At 45.9% G+C, this 19,017-nt stretch overlaps 2 protein-coding genes across 4 annotated transcripts in view; one reads left to right on the top strand and one right to left on the bottom strand.

Moving 5' to 3' along the window:
* The window catches only part of herc2 (HECT and RLD domain containing E3 ubiquitin protein ligase 2), a 55,899-nt gene extending 43,078 nt beyond the window's left edge, over positions 1 to 12,821 (bottom strand). For both annotated transcript variants that reach the window (XM_034293815.1, XM_034293816.1), the window contains exons 1-17: positions 12,744 to 12,821; positions 11,908 to 12,017; positions 9,958 to 10,051; positions 9,206 to 9,337; positions 5,819 to 6,041; positions 4,987 to 5,087; positions 4,069 to 4,210; positions 3,640 to 3,744; positions 3,330 to 3,501; positions 2,960 to 3,133; positions 2,700 to 2,888; positions 2,469 to 2,620; positions 2,055 to 2,212; positions 1,771 to 1,884; positions 1,432 to 1,683; positions 599 to 792; positions 64 to 264 (exon numbers count right to left, since the gene is read on the bottom strand). In XM_034293815.1, coding sequence (XP_034149706.1) covers positions 64 to 264; positions 599 to 792; positions 1,432 to 1,683; positions 1,771 to 1,884; positions 2,055 to 2,212; positions 2,469 to 2,620; positions 2,700 to 2,888; positions 2,960 to 3,133; positions 3,330 to 3,501; positions 3,640 to 3,744; positions 4,069 to 4,210; positions 4,987 to 5,087; positions 5,819 to 6,041; positions 9,206 to 9,337; positions 9,958 to 10,051; positions 11,908 to 11,979 — 2,475 coding nt within the window. In that variant the 5' untranslated portion in view covers positions 11,980 to 12,017; positions 12,744 to 12,821. The remainder of the gene's footprint in view (positions 1 to 63; positions 265 to 598; positions 793 to 1,431; positions 1,684 to 1,770; positions 1,885 to 2,054; positions 2,213 to 2,468; positions 2,621 to 2,699; positions 2,889 to 2,959; positions 3,134 to 3,329; positions 3,502 to 3,639; positions 3,745 to 4,068; positions 4,211 to 4,986; positions 5,088 to 5,818; positions 6,042 to 9,205; positions 9,338 to 9,957; positions 10,052 to 11,907; positions 12,018 to 12,743) is intronic.
* A 115-nt stretch (positions 12,822 to 12,936) lies between these two features.
* On the top strand, positions 12,937 to 17,764 carry nipa1 (NIPA magnesium transporter 1). Of its 2 annotated transcripts, none has more exons than XM_010899479.3 (5): positions 12,937 to 13,510; positions 13,773 to 13,820; positions 14,003 to 14,093; positions 14,278 to 14,438; positions 14,812 to 17,764. In XM_010899479.3, the coding sequence occupies exons 1-5, from the start codon at positions 13,381 to 13,383 to the stop codon at positions 15,321 to 15,323; spliced, it is 942 nt and encodes a 313-aa protein (XP_010897781.2). In that variant the 5' UTR covers positions 12,937 to 13,380; the 3' UTR covers positions 15,324 to 17,764. The 2 variants fall into 2 exon arrangements, with proteins under 2 accessions (XP_010897781.2, XP_010897780.2); XM_010899478.3 differs by having other exon boundaries at positions 14,797 to 17,764.
* The last annotated feature ends 1,253 nt before the right edge of the window (positions 17,765 to 19,017 follow it).

The following is a 19,017-nucleotide window of genomic DNA, read 5'->3' as shown; positions in this document are numbered from 1 at the left end:
AATCACACTGCAGTTTTAAACAGAGTTTTCCAAACCATCACAGAAGATCTGAGCCACTCCTACCTGAAGCCTGAGCAGATTGAGCGTGGCCACCACCATGCACTCCTTCTCCTGGGGCGGTGGCCAATCAGAAGAGCCGTCCATGCCCTCGCTGACCTGGCGCAGGAGCAGGTCTAGCTGCTCAAAGGTCGCAGGGCACACGTCCACCACAAAGGGCACGCGTTGTCCCACGGACCACTCTGAGCAGGAGGACCAAGCGAAACTCTGAAGACAGAGATGATCACTATGAATGCACCGACACCTCAGAAGAAACAGGACATATTCATTATTTTATCACCAACGCTACGTCAATCTCTCAGCCTAGAAGACCTCCGAGCAGGAAGGCAAAATTCCAAAGAGAACCGAGGTCACCCATCAGGACAAACATCCAATGACACACTCTGACAAACACTATCGTTAACTGATAACTCGGCATGTTAAAAACAGAGAAACTGGCATCAGAGTCAAGTGTGCAGAGACATCCCACTGACAGGAGCTGTGGAAAAATCCCACATCAGATGTGAGATGTTCGGCCTGAGAAGAGCATGCAGACTCCCACCTGTCCAGGCCCACAGGCCACGCCCACGATGTGTTTGGAGTTGAGGCCCGGCAGAGCCTTGGGCTGCTTCTTGTTGGAGAACAGCGTGTCGAAGTGCTGGAGCTTGTCATTACTGCCCCAGCTGTGGACCTCCCCCTCGTCGGTCAAGGCCAGGCAGTGAGTAGAGCCCACGGCGATGTCAACCACTTTCTTCCCTGGGCACCGACGACAGAGTAGTGGGAACAGAACAGAGGGGGGGGGGGGGTGAGGCTGGTGTTCTGGCAACATTGACGGAGTAATCCACCACCGAATGACATACATAATCTGATTAACAATGTACAGGTTGGCAGAATCAAAGCGTGTTACAGTTAGGTAAAGTTTCCCCATCTCCTTTGAAGCGTCTCTGTCACAAAGCAGAGGAAATCTGCTTAGCGTCCCGACAGTTGGAGGAAGAAAGCATATTAACCTGACTGCGCAGTGTGTAATTTCAGAACACCTTTACAGGAAATACACCATTTGTCATGAGGATATGGACTAGACATGCATGCCCACAACATCTACTGACTAATTAGTTCTGGAGTACAGGTAACTGGTTCATGAAATATAAAAATGTTATCCCTCCACTCCCAATAATTTCAAATGGCACGTTACGCCACTACGTTCAGATTTCACACACTGACTCCAGAAAAGCTAAATCATGGTTAGACAACATCTTTTACTGACTAATTGGCCATGTTGGCTGTCCCCAACTATAACGATTTGTGCCCATCTTGGTGAAGAGCCCCTTTTACATTCCTGGTTTTCTAGAAATCCCATTGGGATTTAGAAAAAAAAAAAAAAAAAAGGCTACTGACCTTGTAGACTCTCCAGCAGCTTGGGGTAGCGGACATGTTCGTCAGTGCCATGACCCAGGCGCTGGTTGTCTCCCTTCCCCCAGGTGTACACCTGCCCATCCTTGGTCAGCGCCACAGAGAACTGGCTACCGCAGCACACCTTCACCATGTCCAAATCCTGGAGCTTCTCCACCAGCTTGGGCGTCTTGCAGCCGTCGCTACCTCCGCGGCCCAGCTTCCCGTAGTCCCCATCGCCCCAGGACCACACCTGGCCTGAAGGCAGAGGAGGTTGGTGAGCGGCATCGCGTGAATGAACAGACGTGCCAGACAGCGAGGAACCGGGCGCTAGCGCTCTCTCACCGTTCTCCGTCACGGCCAGGGTCTGTGCATCTCCACTGCCGCAAGCCACGTCCAGCACCTTGAGTCCCTTCAGTGCCGTCACCAACATGGGCGTGGTCTGGTCCTCACTGGAACCTATAGGGACACGTTATCACTCACTATGGAGACAGGGAGGAGCCGCCCTGCTATGTACAGCATACCAACGGTTGGCAGTCGTAGACCGGGTCGGGTTTCGGCGGGCCAGTCGTCAGGTTAGTCGTCGGTTCGGGTTAGGTTATTTTAGGGGAACATAGGAGGAGTCTCACCGTGGCCCAGGCGCCCGTAGTTTCCCCGGCCCCAGGTGTACAGCTCTCCATCAGCAGTGATCGCAGCGCTGTAGGTGCTCCCACAGGCCACGTGCACAACCTGCTTCCCCAACTGCTTCCCGGTAAACATTGCGATCATCGCCGGCTCCTCGAGATACCTGCAGTACGGTGGGAGATGACGGAGGACGTTACATCAGCACGGAGCGCGGCGGGGCGTTACATCCGCACGGAGCGCGGCGGGGCGTTACATCAGCACGGAGCGCGGCGGGGCGTTACATCCGCACGGAGTGCGGCGGGGCGTTACATCAGCACGGAGCGCGGCGGGGCGTTACATCCGCACGGAGCGCGGCGGGGTGTTACATCCGCACGGAGGTTTACGCCACTACAATGTGATTTCTCCACATAGCAACTCACGTGGTGTCTCCGTGCCCAAGACGACCCCCATCTCCACAGCCCCAGGAGAAGACCTCCCCACTGGCCGACAGGGCCAGGTAGTGCTGCCCGTCTGGATGTGCTGCCAGCTTCACAATCTTCCTGGAGGTCAGTGCATGGACCAGCATGGGGGCCTGGAGGGACAACAGGGGTTAAAGGTTAGATGTAGGGGTTCATGTGGTGTGAACGTGTCCAGGTTGGAGTGTCCCCTACCAGGGTGGTGTTCTTGTAGTTCTGTGTGTAGACAGCTCCACTGCTGGCCAGGATAAGGAAGCCTTTCTCAGAGCAGACTATCTGGGAGACACCCAGGCCTGACAGGGCCTTGCATTGCACCGGCCCATTCACGTTGGCATACAGCTTCCAGCCCAGAAGGCCCCAGCCAATCACCTCCTGCAGAGTGCCCTGCGGGCGGGACAGACAGGGTTAATGCATGCCGGCAGGAAGGCGGGGCCGAGGCCAGGCGGGTGCGGTACCTTGCTGGAGTTGGGCGAGCTGCAGTGCGGGGGCGAACAGGGGGCAGCCAGGCGGTCCAGGTGAGCCATGATGACCACGGCCGTCTGTCTCAGGTCGATAGCCAGGTCGTTGTCCTGGGGCAGCGTCAGGTAGCGCAGGAAGCTCTCATTGGGGCTCAGGGGGGCTCCCAGGATCTGGAGAGCAGGAACACACAGGCACTGAATCAGATGAATTAAGAAGCTTTACGAACTCTTATGCTGGGTCAGCAGCCCACTGTCCGCTTGGCTCATTCACTGGGAGTCAAACAGCAAAGCTGGTCCTAAATCAGCTACTGCAGAGGAGCTACACGTTGGGTTTCCTTCCACCTTTTCCTCAGGGGTCAACCCTCACCTCCATCTCCTCCTCAGGGCTGGGTTCCTCCTTGCTGCTGTGGATGCTGTTGAACCGCTGGAGAAGTGGTAGGAGGGGAGCACTGGTCCCCTGGGTGGAGCGCTCGTTGTCCATCTCCCTGGTCCCACAGTCCCAAAGACGCAGGAGGAGGAGCACGGCAGCCAGGAGCTGGCTGGAGAGGAGACGAGGAGGACGACAGTTGTTAGGAGACGATACTATGACCGCCTGGAGAGGAGAAGACTGAAGACAAAGACAAGACAGAGCAGAAGGGCTGACCGTTGGGTCCTAGTTTTATCCAGGGTGATCCTACCTCAAAGTTCCTCGCTGTACGGCCAGCTCCAGCAGGATAGCCAGAGCCAGGTGTTGGTCCTGGAGGGGGATGTTTCCTTTGGCACTGGCACTTCCATGGACATCACTGTAACCAGCCACAGAGTTTCAACAACCTCACTGTAACCAGCCAAAGAGTTTCAACAACCTCACTGTAACCAGCCATAAAGACTCAGCAACACCGCTGAAAACCAGCCACAACATCACTGAAAACCAGCCATAGTGTTTCAACAACATCACTGAAAACCAGCCATACAATTTCAGTGATGTTGTTTCAATGTTTACAAAATTCTAGCAACCTTTAAGAATAGCATGAAATCTGTGAGTCATTAAACCTGGAGTTTGTGAAAATTCCTGGAATATTCCAACTTATTGGAATAAGTTGGAATAAGTTGGTGTTTAACAGACAGACCTGAGGAACTTGGTGGCTCTCTCCACAACCTCCAGCCACACAGAGGAGACGGTGCCTTCGTCAAACAGAGTGGCTTCTGGGAGGGCCCGCAGAGCATCCAGAGACTCCTGGAGCAACTCACTGCAAAGGTCCGCATCATCGCCTGAACAAAGATAAGAGAATGTGAGAGAGAAATACAACAAACAGATGCATTGAAGGGGCCATTCAAGGTTTCCCTGGAAAACATGAGGTACTGTAAGAGGTTTTCATCTGACGTGTTGCTTTACTGGTTACACCTTGACAAACCTGATAAATAGCAATACTGAGGCCACTCGCTAGTATTCCCTTTATGGGTCGGCTGACGACAGTTCTGTCCTAGCATCACATAACACATACGTGCAATAAATAAACCAGCTCCCCTCTGCTCTTTCCTTTAATTTAGATGGGAGAATCACAATGACGATCGTGTACAATACTGATCCCAGTCCGTTAAGTCAATGTCCTCTATAGAGTAAGAGCAGTCTTGTTTGATGCACCTCCCAAAAGATGTCAAGGTCACACCAGACAGGGCCGGGAGGAGGGAGGCGGAGGCAGACAGGGCCGGGAGGGGGGAGGCGGAGGCAGACAGGGCCGGGAGGGGGGAGGCGGAGGCAGACAGGGCTGGGAGGGGGGAGGCGGAGGCAGACAGGGCTGGGAGGGGGGAGGCGGAGGCAGACAGGGCTGGGAGGGGGGAGGCGGAGGCAGACTGGGCCGGGAGGAGGGAGGCGGAGGCAGACAGGGCTGGGAGGGGGGAGGCGGAGGCAGGAGGGGGGAGGGTATAAATAAGACAAAGGCTGTGTCATAATCCCATTGTAGCTCCGGGACGAGTGGGCGCATCAAACATCCTAAAGAAAGACCTGTTAAGTGAAGGACTGTCTGGATGTTGGAGAGGAGACTCACCAGACCTCCAGGCTCGTCGCAGGAAGGCAAACGCAAAAGAGAGAGCAGCTCGGGAGCCCACTCTGGCCAAACCCTCTACACCCTTACTGGCTGGACGTGGGCTGGACACACACACACACACACACACACACAGACACACAAAGGGTTAACAACTAACACCCTGCAAGTCAATGCAGCAGAATGACCTGAATCAGATAAAGGTATTTTTCAGGAGGAAACCCATCAGTTGAAGATGAGAGAAGTTTGCAGGTAGCAGTTAACCCTTCTAATCTACAGTGGGTGGTGGAGGCGTGGCAGGGGGCTGTTACCTGTAGTTGTCTATGGTGGATATTGGCACGGGGCTGTTACCTGTAGTTGTCTATGGTGGATATTGGCAGGGGGCTGTTACCTGTAGTTGTCTATGGTGGATATTGGTGGGGGGGCTGTTACCTGTAGTTGTCTCTGGTGGATATTGGTGGGGGGCTGTTACCTCTTATTGTCTATGGTGGATATTGGTGGGGGGGCTGTTACCTCTTATTGTCTATGGTAGATATTGGTGGGGGGCTGTTACCTCTTATTGTCTATGGTAGATATTGGTGGAGGGCTTTTACCTCTTATTGTCTATGGTGGATATTGGCAGGGGGGCAGTTACCTGTAGTTGTCTATGGTGGATATTGGCAGGGGGCTGTTACCTCTTATTGTCTATGGTGGATATTGGCAGGGGGCTGTTACCTCTTATTGTCTATGGTGGATATTGGTGGGGGGGCTGTTACCTCTTATTGTCTATGGTGGATATTGGCAGGGGGCTGTTACCTCTTATTGTCTATGGTGGATATTGGCGGGGGGCTGTTACCTCTTATTGTCTATGGTGGGTGGCGGCGGCGTGGGGGGGCTCTTCCAGCGGACCTTGTACTTCTCTTCCATCATACTGTGACTCAGGGAGATGAGGTATCTCTCCAGGATGACCAGGCGTTGTCGCAGGCGCAGGGCAGACAACGTGCTCTTAGCTGTCTGGGCCGACAGTTTCTGCTGGTCGTCAATCAGAACCATGAGACAGTCTTTCAGCTCGGTTTCATCTGAAGGAGACAGACACGCCCACCGTGTTCAGGACAGGATTCATTTATTGGCATTTAGAATTTCAGGAACTGCGGCGCTCACTAGGTGCTCACTAGGTGCTCACTAGGTGCTCACTAGGTGCTCACTAGGTGCTCACTAGGTGCTCACTAGGTGCTCACTAGGTGCTCACTAGGTGCTCACTAGGTGCTCACTAGGTGCTCACTAGGTGCTCACTAGGTGCTCACTAGGTGCTCACTAGGTGCTCACTAGGTGCTCACTAGGTGCTCACTAGGTGCTCACTAGGTGCTCACTAGGCGCTCACTAGGTGCTCACTAGGTGCTCACTAGGTGCTCACTAGGCGCTCACACAATCACACACAGACCCAGTAGGTTGTGTCTGACGGACTGAGAGGTAATAATGTACACCGCCAGCTCACTCAGCAGTTGGTTGTGTCTGACGGACTGAGAGGTAATAATGTACACCGCCAGCTCACTCAGCAGTTGGTTGAAGTGTCGAACAAGACGACCTAATCACTGCCAATCAAGGATCTAACCAAAACGTAATTGTCAAACATTGCACTTCTCCCTCCCTTAATAGCAGCCCAATGCAGAGGACCGAAAAGGCCAAAATAGCAGATCTGAAGTCCATTTAAGCTTTCTATAAGCCGGACTGGGCGACTCAATAAGCTTCCAGATCCCTGCAGGCTCTACCACCAGCTGTCTGCTGTAAGAGACACAGACGGATATGTTCATAACTAACCTATGATAGATCACACACTGCCAATGAGAAGAAAGGTAAGCCGAGTGGGTGGAGTTAAGGAGCTGGGCAGAGTCAAACAGGAGCTAGCTCGATCATAACATTGCTTCTTTTTTAGTTTTTTACTTTACTGACTAATGGTACAGTATGAAAAACAGTGTCCTCTTTGTCAAAAACATATTCTACTTTTGGCAATATAAGAGGTATCGATGAGATGCTTTTTTTTAATCAACTGGGAGGATGGGCCACGTTCCAGCTCTCTTCATATGGTCCCACAACCAGACACTTGGCCTTCTCTCCCCATGAGGAGAGGAAATGACAACCTGATACTTCACATGCACACAGCCAGGGAACCATCGATTTGGGAGCTTAAAAAAAGGTTTTAGTTCATCAGGCAGATAGCGAGCCAAGCAGTCTCTGACCATCCAGTGTGTTTAATCAGACAGCTAAACTGTAGCATCTGCAGCAGCTGAACGCACATGGACAATGACATGTCTATCCAAGGTGCATGTCCTTCTTTAAGGTCTTAACATCGATATAATACGGTCGACACACATTCCTCATTCCTGAAAAGTAACCGGACAGCCACAGGAAACCGCGATCCATCAAGACGCAACAATGGTAGATGACACCAGAAGCTCTGAGGATAACAGGAAGTAGGCGAACAGTTGAAATGTGAGCCCGACATGCACGGGCAGTGAAGCATCATTCATGTCTGCTGCACACCCAGCAGAAGAGTCCACCATAGAATCCTACAGTACCATGAGTCTGTGATGGTTAGCAGCCAGCCAAGCCCACAGTACAGCAAGTCTGTGCTGAGTGAGGTCCCGAAAAGCCTACAGCTTCATCAGTATAGACCAGCAGCCAACATGCCAGTCTGGACAGGGCCTCCCACCTCCATGTGCTCAGCGATTATCTCCTACATCCAGACAGTGAGGTTCAGGCACATGCTGCCACACCCACACTGTCAATACACTACAGCCAGCCTGGCAAACAGACAGCCCTCACACTGTCAATACATTACAGCCAGCCTGACAAACAGACAGCCACCCACCCTGTCAATACACTACAGCCAGCCTGACAAACAGACAGCCCCCCACACTGTCAATACACTACAGCCAGCCTGGCAAACAGACAGCCCCCCACACTGTCAATACATTACAGCCAGCCTGACAAACAGACAGCCACCCACACTGTCAATACACTACAGCCAGCCTGACAAACAGACAGCCACCCACACTGTCAATACACTACAGCCAGCCTGACAAACAGACAGCCACCCACACTGTCAATACACTACAGCCAGCCTGACAAACAGACAGCCCCCCACACTGTCAATACACTACAGCCAGCCTGGCAAACAGACAGCCCGCCACACTGTCAATACATTACAGCCAGCCTGACAAACAGACAGCCACCCACACTGTCAATACACTACAGCCAGCCTGACAAACAGACAGCCCCCCACACTGTCAATAAACTACAGCCAGCCTGACAAACAGACAGCCCCCCACACTGTCAATAAACTAAAGCCAGCCTGACAAACTAAAGCATGGGGATATACAAATGAAAGTCAACACATGACTGCAGCATGGTAAAAATAACTGCCCTGGCCTGCAATCCAGTCAGACACCATCCAAAATTACACCCCATTTCCTATGCAAGACATTGACCAGGTCCCAATTTCAAAACGAGTGCACAATATCAGGAGTAGGGTGTCATTTGGGTGGCAGCCAGTTAGTTCAGTCATCTGAGTCGTAGCACAGCTCACGTGCCAGCAGAGAATAGCAGGCTATTAGTCCAACTTGATGTGTTAAAAAAAAGAAAAAAGACAGCCAGGTGTTGAAAGAGTCACTATTTCAATCTGTCACTTTCATAGAGATGGATAAAGGAAACCTCCCTATAGGGAGGAGCACGTGGACAGTACAATTAAGGGGAACACAATTTCCAAGTAGTGAATGTTTTCCTTCATGACTGGCCAACCTCTAAGGATTACCCGGTTAAACATGACTCCAAACGGGTCATCAGCCTATGAAACTGGAAGTCCCACCTAGTGGACTACTCCTAAACGGATGAGGCCGTCAATGAAATGTCCATGCAAGCAGCCCATCTCTATGTTGACATTTAAAAGTGGAACCTGTGCAGAACTGTGGTCCGGTGGTAACTTTTCAAAGAAGCTTGTAGAACGGCATACAAACAAAAACCAGCTGCAAAGTCTGAATACCTAGCAGCAAGAGATGTATCACTTTAAATTGATTACTGTGATTATCTTACCCAAGACAACATCTCCGACATAATCATTCGTTGACTGAAGTCAAGTCATGGGTAGATTTAAAGTGCATTGCACAACATCTCAGTAAGCTCTCCACAGGAAGTGGGCCCATCTAGCCATCTCTAATCAGCAGTCTAATTAACAGACAACACCCACCTGGCTGCCGCCCCCAGTCCCATGTCTCAATGATGGAGTGATGGACCGACGTGGACACTTCCTCCTCTTCTTTCTTCTCTTTATCGTTGGTCTCATCTTTTTTCTGAGTTCCAAAGCAATCAGTGCTGTCTTCTGGAAGGAGGGAGGGAGGGACATTTTGATGGTTAGCATTTCAGACAGGCAGCCTCATAATCCACTGTGATTCCTGGCACCCGCCCCCCTGGCCCTGAAAAACTGTCAAGTAGAAGAACGTCCTAGAGGAGGTAGATGCCTCCAGCAGGGTTGGTTTCAGAAGGAATTCAGGAATCTCAGAAAGACAAGACAACATAGAACGGTACACAGAGACAAAATAAGTAACATATCAAAAGTAACAGGGTGCATGGGTAGTGGGTGTTGTAGTCATGAAAACATTACAGGATAGATGGATGTTGTAGTCATGAGGGTACAGGGTAGATGGGTATTGTAGTCTTGAAAAGGGTACAGGGTAGATGGGTATTGTAGTCTTGAAAAGGGTACAGGGTAGATGGGTATTGTAGTCTTGAAAAGGATACAGGGTAGATGGGTATTGTAGTCTTGAAAGGGGTACAGGGTAGATGGGTATTGTAGTCTTGAAAGGGGTACAGGTAAATGGGTATTGTAATCTTGAAAAGGGTACAGGGTAGATGGGTATTGTAATCTTGAAAAGGGTACAGGGTAGATGGGTATTGTAGTCTTGAAAAGGGTACAGGGTAGATGGGTATTGTAGTTTCTACCTTGGTGAGAAGATTCTTCTCCATTGAAAGTAATTTCTTCATCCTTAACCATCTCATTCCACATCTCGCTCAGCCCTTCTGGGGAGAATACACGCTGGTATAGGAGAAATCAATTCGGAATTAGGATTTATAACATCCCACATGTATTACAAGAATCTGCCTTGTCAAGGAACAGGGTGTGCAGGTGAAAAGCAGAGCACTATATAGTCTATAGGTAGGGGTCCGTTGAGAATAAGATAATTACCTTTCATCAGATGGTCAAGTAAGTAGTAACATTGGATCTTATAGAAGCACGAAGGGCACATTTAGAGTACATGGAGGGGTTTGTTCTTGGACTCTCTTGGAATGGTTTGATTAAACATGTTTTTAATTTACTAGAGTTTAAACGCATTACATTCTTATGCTACCAGCTAAAGGTCTGTTAAATATAAAAATTATGTTCTAACTGACATACCACCAGCAGTAGGTTTGTATAGACTGTTGTTTTTTTAATACTGAAAGTTACTGAATAAAGGGTGTGCTTTATAAAGTCTGGAAAACATTGCAATCACATGATCCTCTTCCAGCCATAAAGCACACAGTGTCCTGTCAGAGTCAAACAGGCCCAGGCCATTCTGATATGCCCTACTCACATTGCTTCATAAAGTAATCCAAGAACTATTGACTAAACAAGCAACCAAAACATTCAAAGATTCAGGTTTCAAATGTCAATAACATCGGGATTGAACCTGACACCGAGCATGCTAACACCAAAGTCATGTGTAAAACAGGCTTATGGGAAAACCTCAGTTTACACTGCTTTCAACAGACCATTAAGAGCAAACGTGAAATGAGGTGTCATTTGTTAAGACATGGTTTAGAGCTGTCTAATTACGGCAACAAACAGTTGGGGGAATACTTGTGCAACACTAGCAGAAATGTTGTTGTTTTTTTGCTTACTAGCCTAAATGACCAGAAGCAAAACAAACACATGCATCACACTGCATGATTTCACACAGATGGATAAAGAGTTTCTACTTCAATGGACTCAATACAGAGTTCTGAGAAAGAGCAGAGATTTAGCCTGGTATCTCTCTCACATTTAAAAATAAAGGCAGTGGCAAATAGCAAAGTTAATGTTTGGGCTTTATTTGTTGCCATGGTAACATGACAACAGGGGTACTGAGCAGTTCGTTCAATCTAGATGTTTGTGTGGACTAACTTTTTTTTTGAGCAGCGGCAACATTTGGGTAACACAATACCTTCACCACTCCCATTCTAATTTACAAGGGGGCTATAGCGGGGTTCTTTTAAATTTATATTGTGAAAGCAAACACCAGTCGACATACTCCTAAATATAACATATGAAGCTAGCTTTACAGATCTTCACATTACAATTTCTTATTCATGATGGAAAATTATGATTTTTCTTGTCGATGTAACCCGCACCTTTATCTCGGTTTAATATTATTTGGTCATAGAATAACAGTTTAATAATATTCAAATGTATATGATTATTAGATGCTTTGCACTGGGATCCATGGGCACACGCACCAGTTTGTGACATAAAACAAACTGCAAGAATCCGCTAAGCAATGTCGGCTCCTTTAACAGACTAATCAGGTGTGCAGTGCAGGGCTGAAGCGAAATCATGCACACCCAGTAGCTTACAGTGAACCGTTAACAACCCCTCCAGGGAGCTGTTCATCTCCAAAGGTTACAATATTCACTCCGACAAAAACAAAACGTTTCAGTCGGGTAAACGTTCGCGCGAACAATGTTTTTATTGGATAGATTCAGGTAGGGCCCTCCTTATTTACTTATGTTTAACAAAATGATTAGCCACCAGGATAAAACATATCGCTGAATTTATACAGCCCAAGTTCGCATGGCAATAGCATGGTACAGGGTACCGGGTCCAGTGAAATTATCCTACCCAAAACCGAATCACCTTGTCAGTCCAGGTCTTACCTGCAAGTCAATTTTCAGCCATTTGTCATGGAACCTTAGTTGGGCATCGAGGGTAAAAGACGGAGAGGGCATCTTTGCCTGTTCTCTCCCGGCTGCAATCGCAGCCCTCCCTGTGAAGAGACCCAAATAATTATACAAAGAATTGGCCTCAGTATACTAATAACTAGATAGCAAGGTAGCGTTAGCTATCAGCAAGACTATGACATTTAAAAACATATTTCCTAGCCAAGACATTAGCAATAGCAAGCTAGTTGTTTATAGCTAAGGGCAAGCAAATATCTATCCAACGCGTTAACAATGAAATGATTATGTTGGGGGCAATGTTACGATCTGATGTTGCTTGATGACAGCAATATTAACACGTGACTTCACAAACAAAATAACATTTTGATAACGAACCAAGCTAGATCGCTAGCATATATACGTTAGCTAGTTAGCAATATTTCATTGCCATGTAATGTCATAAATAGCAAAGGACACAAACATAAACATGTTCTTAATCAATATATATGTATATTTAAAATATTAAACAAATCTGCTGCTCTAGCTAACGTTACTGCACTTCATGGTTTCAGGTAGTTACTAGTGAAACTGTTTGGATAGCTACTTACTGTGTTGTCATACATAGAGCGAACTGTTAGTGCTGCAGTTTAGCTCCCCCATAGCTACCTACAGTACCGACTAGTTATAAAGGCTATCTGACTGCATCCAGCAATCTCGCTACCTTGGTCATAACAAATGTAGTCGTACGCGTTTCACATATTTTACTAGAGGACGTAACTTACTCCCTTTAAATACTTACATATGACAAGCACATAAAATAGTATTGTCCTCACCTGCAAGTTTTGTCTTATTTTATAATCGTCCCTCCAGTTCTATCACGGGCTTTGCTGCATTACCAGGTCGTCCATGTTGGACTCATTTGATTGGCAGTTGAACCAGCCAAGGCGTGATGTGTAGAAACAGACGACGTAGCTCGACTTCACTTTCATCCTTCCTTTGCCCCTTCCTCCGGACCATTAGGTGTAAGCAAGTGACCTACCGTCACGTGACTGGTACCATTTCAGTCTGATTAGAAATGTAATCATTACATGTGTATAGAACATGTGTTTGCGATCCTCTCCCTGACTTTGCTGTAGTGTAGTTGCAAATTTATTCATAATCAAAATGTGTATGTGTTGTTTTATATGTGAAGAGATTCATTCATACTTCTCTGTTGAATTGCATGATGATGTTTTCCAATGTTTTACAGTTGACATTTATTACATTCGTTTTGTTTTTATAGATCGTATTATTGGTTGTGTGGCAGATGAAATTGTGCTATTTAAATTGTACATGACTTGCATTCGTGTATGTCAGCCTATGGAGGGCGCTTTCGGATCGTATGGATTGGAATGGCCTCGCCTGTACGGACCTGTGTGCCGAAGTGACTAGTAGGCGACGGTTTTTTGTTTAACTACAATATAAGCAGTAATGGAAGTAGAAGTGAGAGAAAATGCAATACCAGTTGCTGCTGGTATATGGATAGCTGTAATATCAAGTTTCATCAATGGATCTACGTTTGTGCTACAAAAAAAGGGAATATTACGAGCCCGGAAAAGAGGTAGATTTGCAAAAGAACTTAAGTATTTTCATTGTTAGCTCAAAGTTTCATCCTCAGACACAACTGCATCGTGTTATTCTACGTGACATCCCTTTTTTACACTATTTCTGTTACGTGACAACGTTATTCAGTCTGGCAGTTCAAAACCAACTGATTTCGCGGCTAAACAAAACACTGCTATTGCGGATCAGTAAATAACCGTGTGAATAAGGTGACCGACTACCAGTTAATGGCATCATGTTAACAATCATGTATTTTGTAGGTGGTTCCTATCTAAAAGATGGCGTATGGTGGAGCGGCACACTCTCCAGTTAAGTAGCGTAGTTAACACTGCCATCTGTCATGTATCGGGTGAAGTACACCATGATGTGGATGCCTCAACAAGGCCTACTCATTGTTTTTATTGTAACACTGCACAATGGTCAACGTTTTCTAAAACAAAAACGATGTACAATTAGTTTTTCATGAATGCTACCAAATTCCTCCAAACAGTGATTGTGGGCCAGATTGGAAATTTCCTGGCCTATAATGCTGCACCCGCTGTTGTGGTCGCACCGTTAGGCGCTCTGGGGGTGCTGTTCGGGTGAGTGATTGGGAAGTTACATGTCAAGGTGTGGCTACTACTTGTTTTTATGTGGAAAAAGTTACTGTAAATCTGATCAATGCAAAGTTTACATCACTGTCTAACAGCATACCTGACTGCATACCTGAACACATGCCTGACTGTTGACTGACTGTTTTGATAAACGGCTTACTTTGTGACACAGGGCTGTGCTGGCCTCCTTTCTCCTCCAGGAGCAGCTGAATGTTCTTGGGAAGATGGGTTGTGCGTTATGTTGTTGTGGCTCCGTGGTGCTCATCATTCACTCCCCAACTTCAGAGAGCGTCACAAATAGTCTGGAGCTGGAAGAGAGGCTGGCTGATCCAGGTGTGTGACCTCTGACCTGAAGATGTTTATTACCACACTAATGGCACCCCATTCCCTACAGTGCACTGCTTTGGACCAGGATCCATTGCCCTCATCGTTTTACACATGTTTATTTATCAAATGCACCAAATTGCACAGCGTCATCCTGCACAATAAAAGTATTGAGACATGGCACACGTCATCTACTTGGTAACATGGGTAGCAGTGTTGAATATTGTAGATACAATATGTCTATGAACTGTACATGCAGAAGAATATTCTAATGTACACTGAATGTTCATGGAACAGTTGCACATCCTCTACTAAAATGCTTTGATTCATATTACTGACAGATGATTAGAAGTTGAAGATCTGACAGTTTTTGTCTGTGCAGTGTTTGTAATCTACACATCATTGGTGGTCCTTCTGCTGGCCGTGTTGATAGTGTGGGTAGCCCCAGCTCACGGCCGGTCCAACATCATGGTGTACGTGTCCATCTGCTCCCTCCTGGGGAGCTTCACGGTCCCCGGCAGCAAAGGTCTGGGCCTAGCCTTCCAGGATGCCTTTAACGGAGGGCCAAGCAGCAGCCGAGCCCTGTGTCTCTTCGTAGGTCTACTGGGAACCCTGGTTATCAGCGTCTTCATCCAGTTCACCTTCATCAGTAAGGCTCTGGAATCCTACGGCTCTCACATGTTTGAAGCCATCTACTACGTGACGTTCACATCTACAGTCATCACTGCGTCGGCAATACTGTTCAGGGAGTGGACAGCCGTGGGCGTGGTGGACTGCCTGGGCATGGTGTGTGGTCTTACCACTGTGGCCGTGGGAGTTCTACTGCTGCACATCTCCTCAGAGGCCTCAGTCACCTGGGGGGAGAAGGTCAAAGGACCGAATAAAATGGACTGATGAGTCTCTAAATGATCTTGAATGGCACATATAAGTGCATTGTGGGTGCAATTGTTATAATTTTTTCACTGAAATGTGACAATGCGAGGCGGCATTGAACCAGTGCCAATGAAAAAATGTGTAGAGTATTCTTCTGTATGTCAGACTCGGTCCATGTCTACAGGTCTTTTATAATGAAGTGAACTTAATGAACACTAAAATCCGGTGCTTCTTGTTGCATTGGGACATGTTTATATTGTCATATCACACACAATACTGTATACTGCACAGCCATTGCTAGGGTGGGGGAAGTGATGAATATTACTTTGCCTTCATAACAACTGGATTCTTAGGGGGTAAACGGAGGTCAAATCGTGACTATGGTCATGGGCTTATCTGATAGGGGAGACGTACAATGCAGTCAATATGTATTTGGACAGTGGGACAAGTTTTGTTGTTCTTGGCTCTGTACTTCTGTACATTGGAATTTCACATAACTGAGATTAATACTGTGTGCTGCCATTTTTATACATGTTAATCACATTAATGTGCATCACATCACATTTTGTTCTTGGTTGCAAATCTTTTCGCACTTCATGATTGCCTAGTTAACATCTGTCAGACCCGTACTGCAGTCATTTCCAGTTCATGTTTATTTTGGGGGGCAGTTCAGTCTTGTCTTCAGCAAGTAAAATGCATGCTCAGTTGTATTCGGGTCGGGTCACTGACTTGGCCAGTCAGGACTATATCACGACTATAAAAACCTCTTGGTTTCTTTACCTGGTGCAGGGTACGAGGTGAAGTGCTGTTCAATAAGTGGTGAGACATTTTTGAGCAGACAAAATGTTTGGGTACTCAGAATTTATATTACTTCTGCCACCACTGTCATCAATGAAGACAAGTGAGCATGATCCAGTGGCAGACATGCCTAAAACCTCCCCCTCCCCCATCTTATTTCAAGTTGGTATGTCTGTTTATTTTTTCTCTCCCCACTTTTGTCTTGCCACCACTCTGTCAATAGCAGTCAAATAGCCTTCATGTTGTCTCTGCCTGCCCACAGTAACTTAGTCCAGAAATATACTTGTCTTGGTATGTTTTAGGTCATCTGGTTTTTTTTGTCTGACAATTTTTTTTTGCCCCTTGCAGTCCAACATCTATAGTTTGGCCATCAAACTCTTCTGCGAAAGGAGGAAGCTCACAATTGGCAAATGGATCAATTTACTGCCTTGCTGAACTACTGTTTCAATGTTGATAGGAGTTAACTCCTGGTTATTGCATACTGACAGTGCCCAAATTAAAAAAGCACTTTGTGACAGCTACTCAGGTAAAAAGGGCTTTATAAAATACATTTGATTGAATTTGCTGGAGTGAAGTGATTTGTTGGGAAGTGAAATCCAGAATGGTTGGGAAGGATGATGAACAGGACTGCCTTCTGCCTTGTGTTGCTGTGCTCTAGCGTCAATAGGTTGGCCATAATCACCAATCAAACATTACAACATTTGGAGGAGAAAAAGGTGGGGAAATACAAATCCTGACCTATGATATTACCGTTAGAAAGTCAGAGCTCTAAGTCTAGTAACTTGAGAATACTTTTTTAGATTAAAATTTTCATTCCGTGAGAACAAGCTGGGTGACTGTTTAATAATATCTTTCAGTGGGAATTGTATTTAGAACATTAATTTGGTGGACCTTTCAAAAACATTTTTCTCAGCCTGAGTTAACGTTTTTATTGCAGTTACTCATAATTCATCTTTGTGAGAAAATGTACTTATCAAAATAAAATGAGTAGTGTTACTTTTATGCTCTTCACTCATAGGTCTCCTTTCAGCCCATTTAGAAAGCTTTTTTTAGAAACCATTTAAACCTATTGCTTTTTCCACAGGCTGCATCATTTAATTATTCAAAGAGTAACCCTAGATTCAGTCACAACAGAGTCGAATTTTGTTTCATTTGGCTGAAGGACTTATAAAGACTAAGGAGTAAGGAATGGGTTAAAATATTAAGATAACATCTCCAAAGTTAATGTTGTTTTTCCCAGTCTCATTTAATACGTTATCTGTTTTGGTCCTTTTTGGAAAATACGTTAAAGCTCTGAAAAATAAATTCCAATAGTTTTCAACCAAGAAATGATCGGGTGTGATTTGTTAAAATCACACTGGAGAAAATACTCGAACTAGATTCTTTGTGTAAACCCAGTCTGTATGGAGGGTAGACTACAGTATACATACATATTCCAGGTGACTACCTTATGAAGCTGTTGAGAGAATGCAAAAAGAGTATGCATAGCTGACATCAAGGAAAAGGGTGGCTACTTTGAATCATCTACAATATGAAACATATTTTGATCTGTTTAACACTTTTTGGTTGCTACATGATTACACTTGTTATTTCAAAGTTGTGATGTCTTCAGTATTATTCTGCTGTGTAGAAAATTGTAAAACTAAATAAATACACTTAAATGAGCGTGTGTACACACTTTCGACTGGTACTCCCTCTCTCTCTCATGTATATATTTAGTAAAGGTTCATTAAAGGTTTTAGAAATCTTTTTGATGAGGAAAGCCTGCCTGTCCTTTTGGGGGAGAGTATGGAGAGCTGTGTTCTTGCAGTATGTTGCTGCCTGCCACAAATTGAGGGACGGTGTCTGACCAAGCACACACCTGTCTCACTGTTTTCCACCAATGTTTAGTTCTCTGTTGTTGTTTTTCTGTGTATTTGTAAATGTACTTGTAATTTATTTTTCCTTTATCAATTGATTATCCCCCCGCAATATATATATATATATATAGCGGGGGGATAATATATATATGATGATTTGATTTGTCATACATATATATATATATATATACATACATACAGGTGCTGGTCATAAAATTAGAATATCATCAAAAAGTTGATTTATTTCAGTAATTCCATTCAAAAAGTTAAACTTGTATATTATATTCATTCATTACACACAGACTGATATATTTCAAATGTTGATTTTTTTTTAATTGTGATGATTATAACTGACAACTAATGAAAATCCCAAATTCAGTAGGTCAGAAAATTTGAATATTACTTAAGACCAATACAAAAAATTAATTATTTCTAAATTATTTTAAGAAATGTTGGCCAACTGAAAAGTATGAACATGAAAAGTATTAGCATGTACAGCACTCAATACTTAGTTGGGGCTCCTTTTGCCTGAATTACTGCAGCAATGTGGCGTGGCATGGAGTTGATCAGTCTGTGGCACTGCTCAGGTGTTATGAGAGCCCAGGTTGCTCTGATAGTGACCATCAGCTCTTCTGCATTGTTGGGTCTGGCGTATTGCATCTTCCTCTTCACAATACCCCATAGATTTTCTATAGGGTTAAGGTCAGGCGAGTTTGCTGGCCAATTAAGAACAGGGATACCATGGTCCTTAAAGCAGGTACTGGTAGCTTTGGAACTGTGTGTAGGTGCCAAGTCCTGTCGGAAAATGAAATCTGCATCTCCATAAAGTTGGTCAGTAGCAGGAAGCATGAAGTGCTCTAAAACTTTCTGGTAGACGGCTGCATCGACCTTGGACCTCAGAAAACACAGTGGACAAACACCAGCAGATGACATGGCACCCCAAACCATCACTGACTGTGGAAACTTTACACTGGACTTCAAGCAACGTGGATTCTGTGCCTCTTCTCTATTCTTCCAGACATACATTATACAAGTTTCACTTTTTTTTTTTACTGAAA

This window comes from Esox lucius, chromosome 8 (genome assembly GCF_011004845.1).
Source record: "Esox lucius isolate fEsoLuc1 chromosome 8, fEsoLuc1.pri, whole genome shotgun sequence".
NCBI classification, from domain to species: Eukaryota; Metazoa; Chordata; class Actinopteri; order Esociformes; family Esocidae; genus Esox; species Esox lucius.
The sequence above is the reverse complement of the archived record's forward strand: the minus strand, read 5'-3'. Positions and strand labels throughout refer to the sequence as shown.

What these genes read in the sequence shown, in the direction of transcription:
- nipa1 (XM_010899478.3), top strand. Translation starts at nt 13,381, where the DNA reads ATGGAAGTAGAAGTGAGAGAAAATGCAATACCAGTTGCTGCTGGTATA. An exon ending in ATTACGAGCCCGGAAAAGAG is followed by an intron (nt 13,511 to 13,772) that starts GTAGATTTGCAA and finishes TGTATTTTGTAG; the next exon opens with GTGGTTCCTATCTAAAAGAT. An exon ending in GCTCTGGGGGTGCTGTTCGG is followed by an intron (nt 14,094 to 14,277) that starts GTGAGTGATTGG and finishes TTTGTGACACAG; the next exon opens with GGCTGTGCTGGCCTCCTTTC.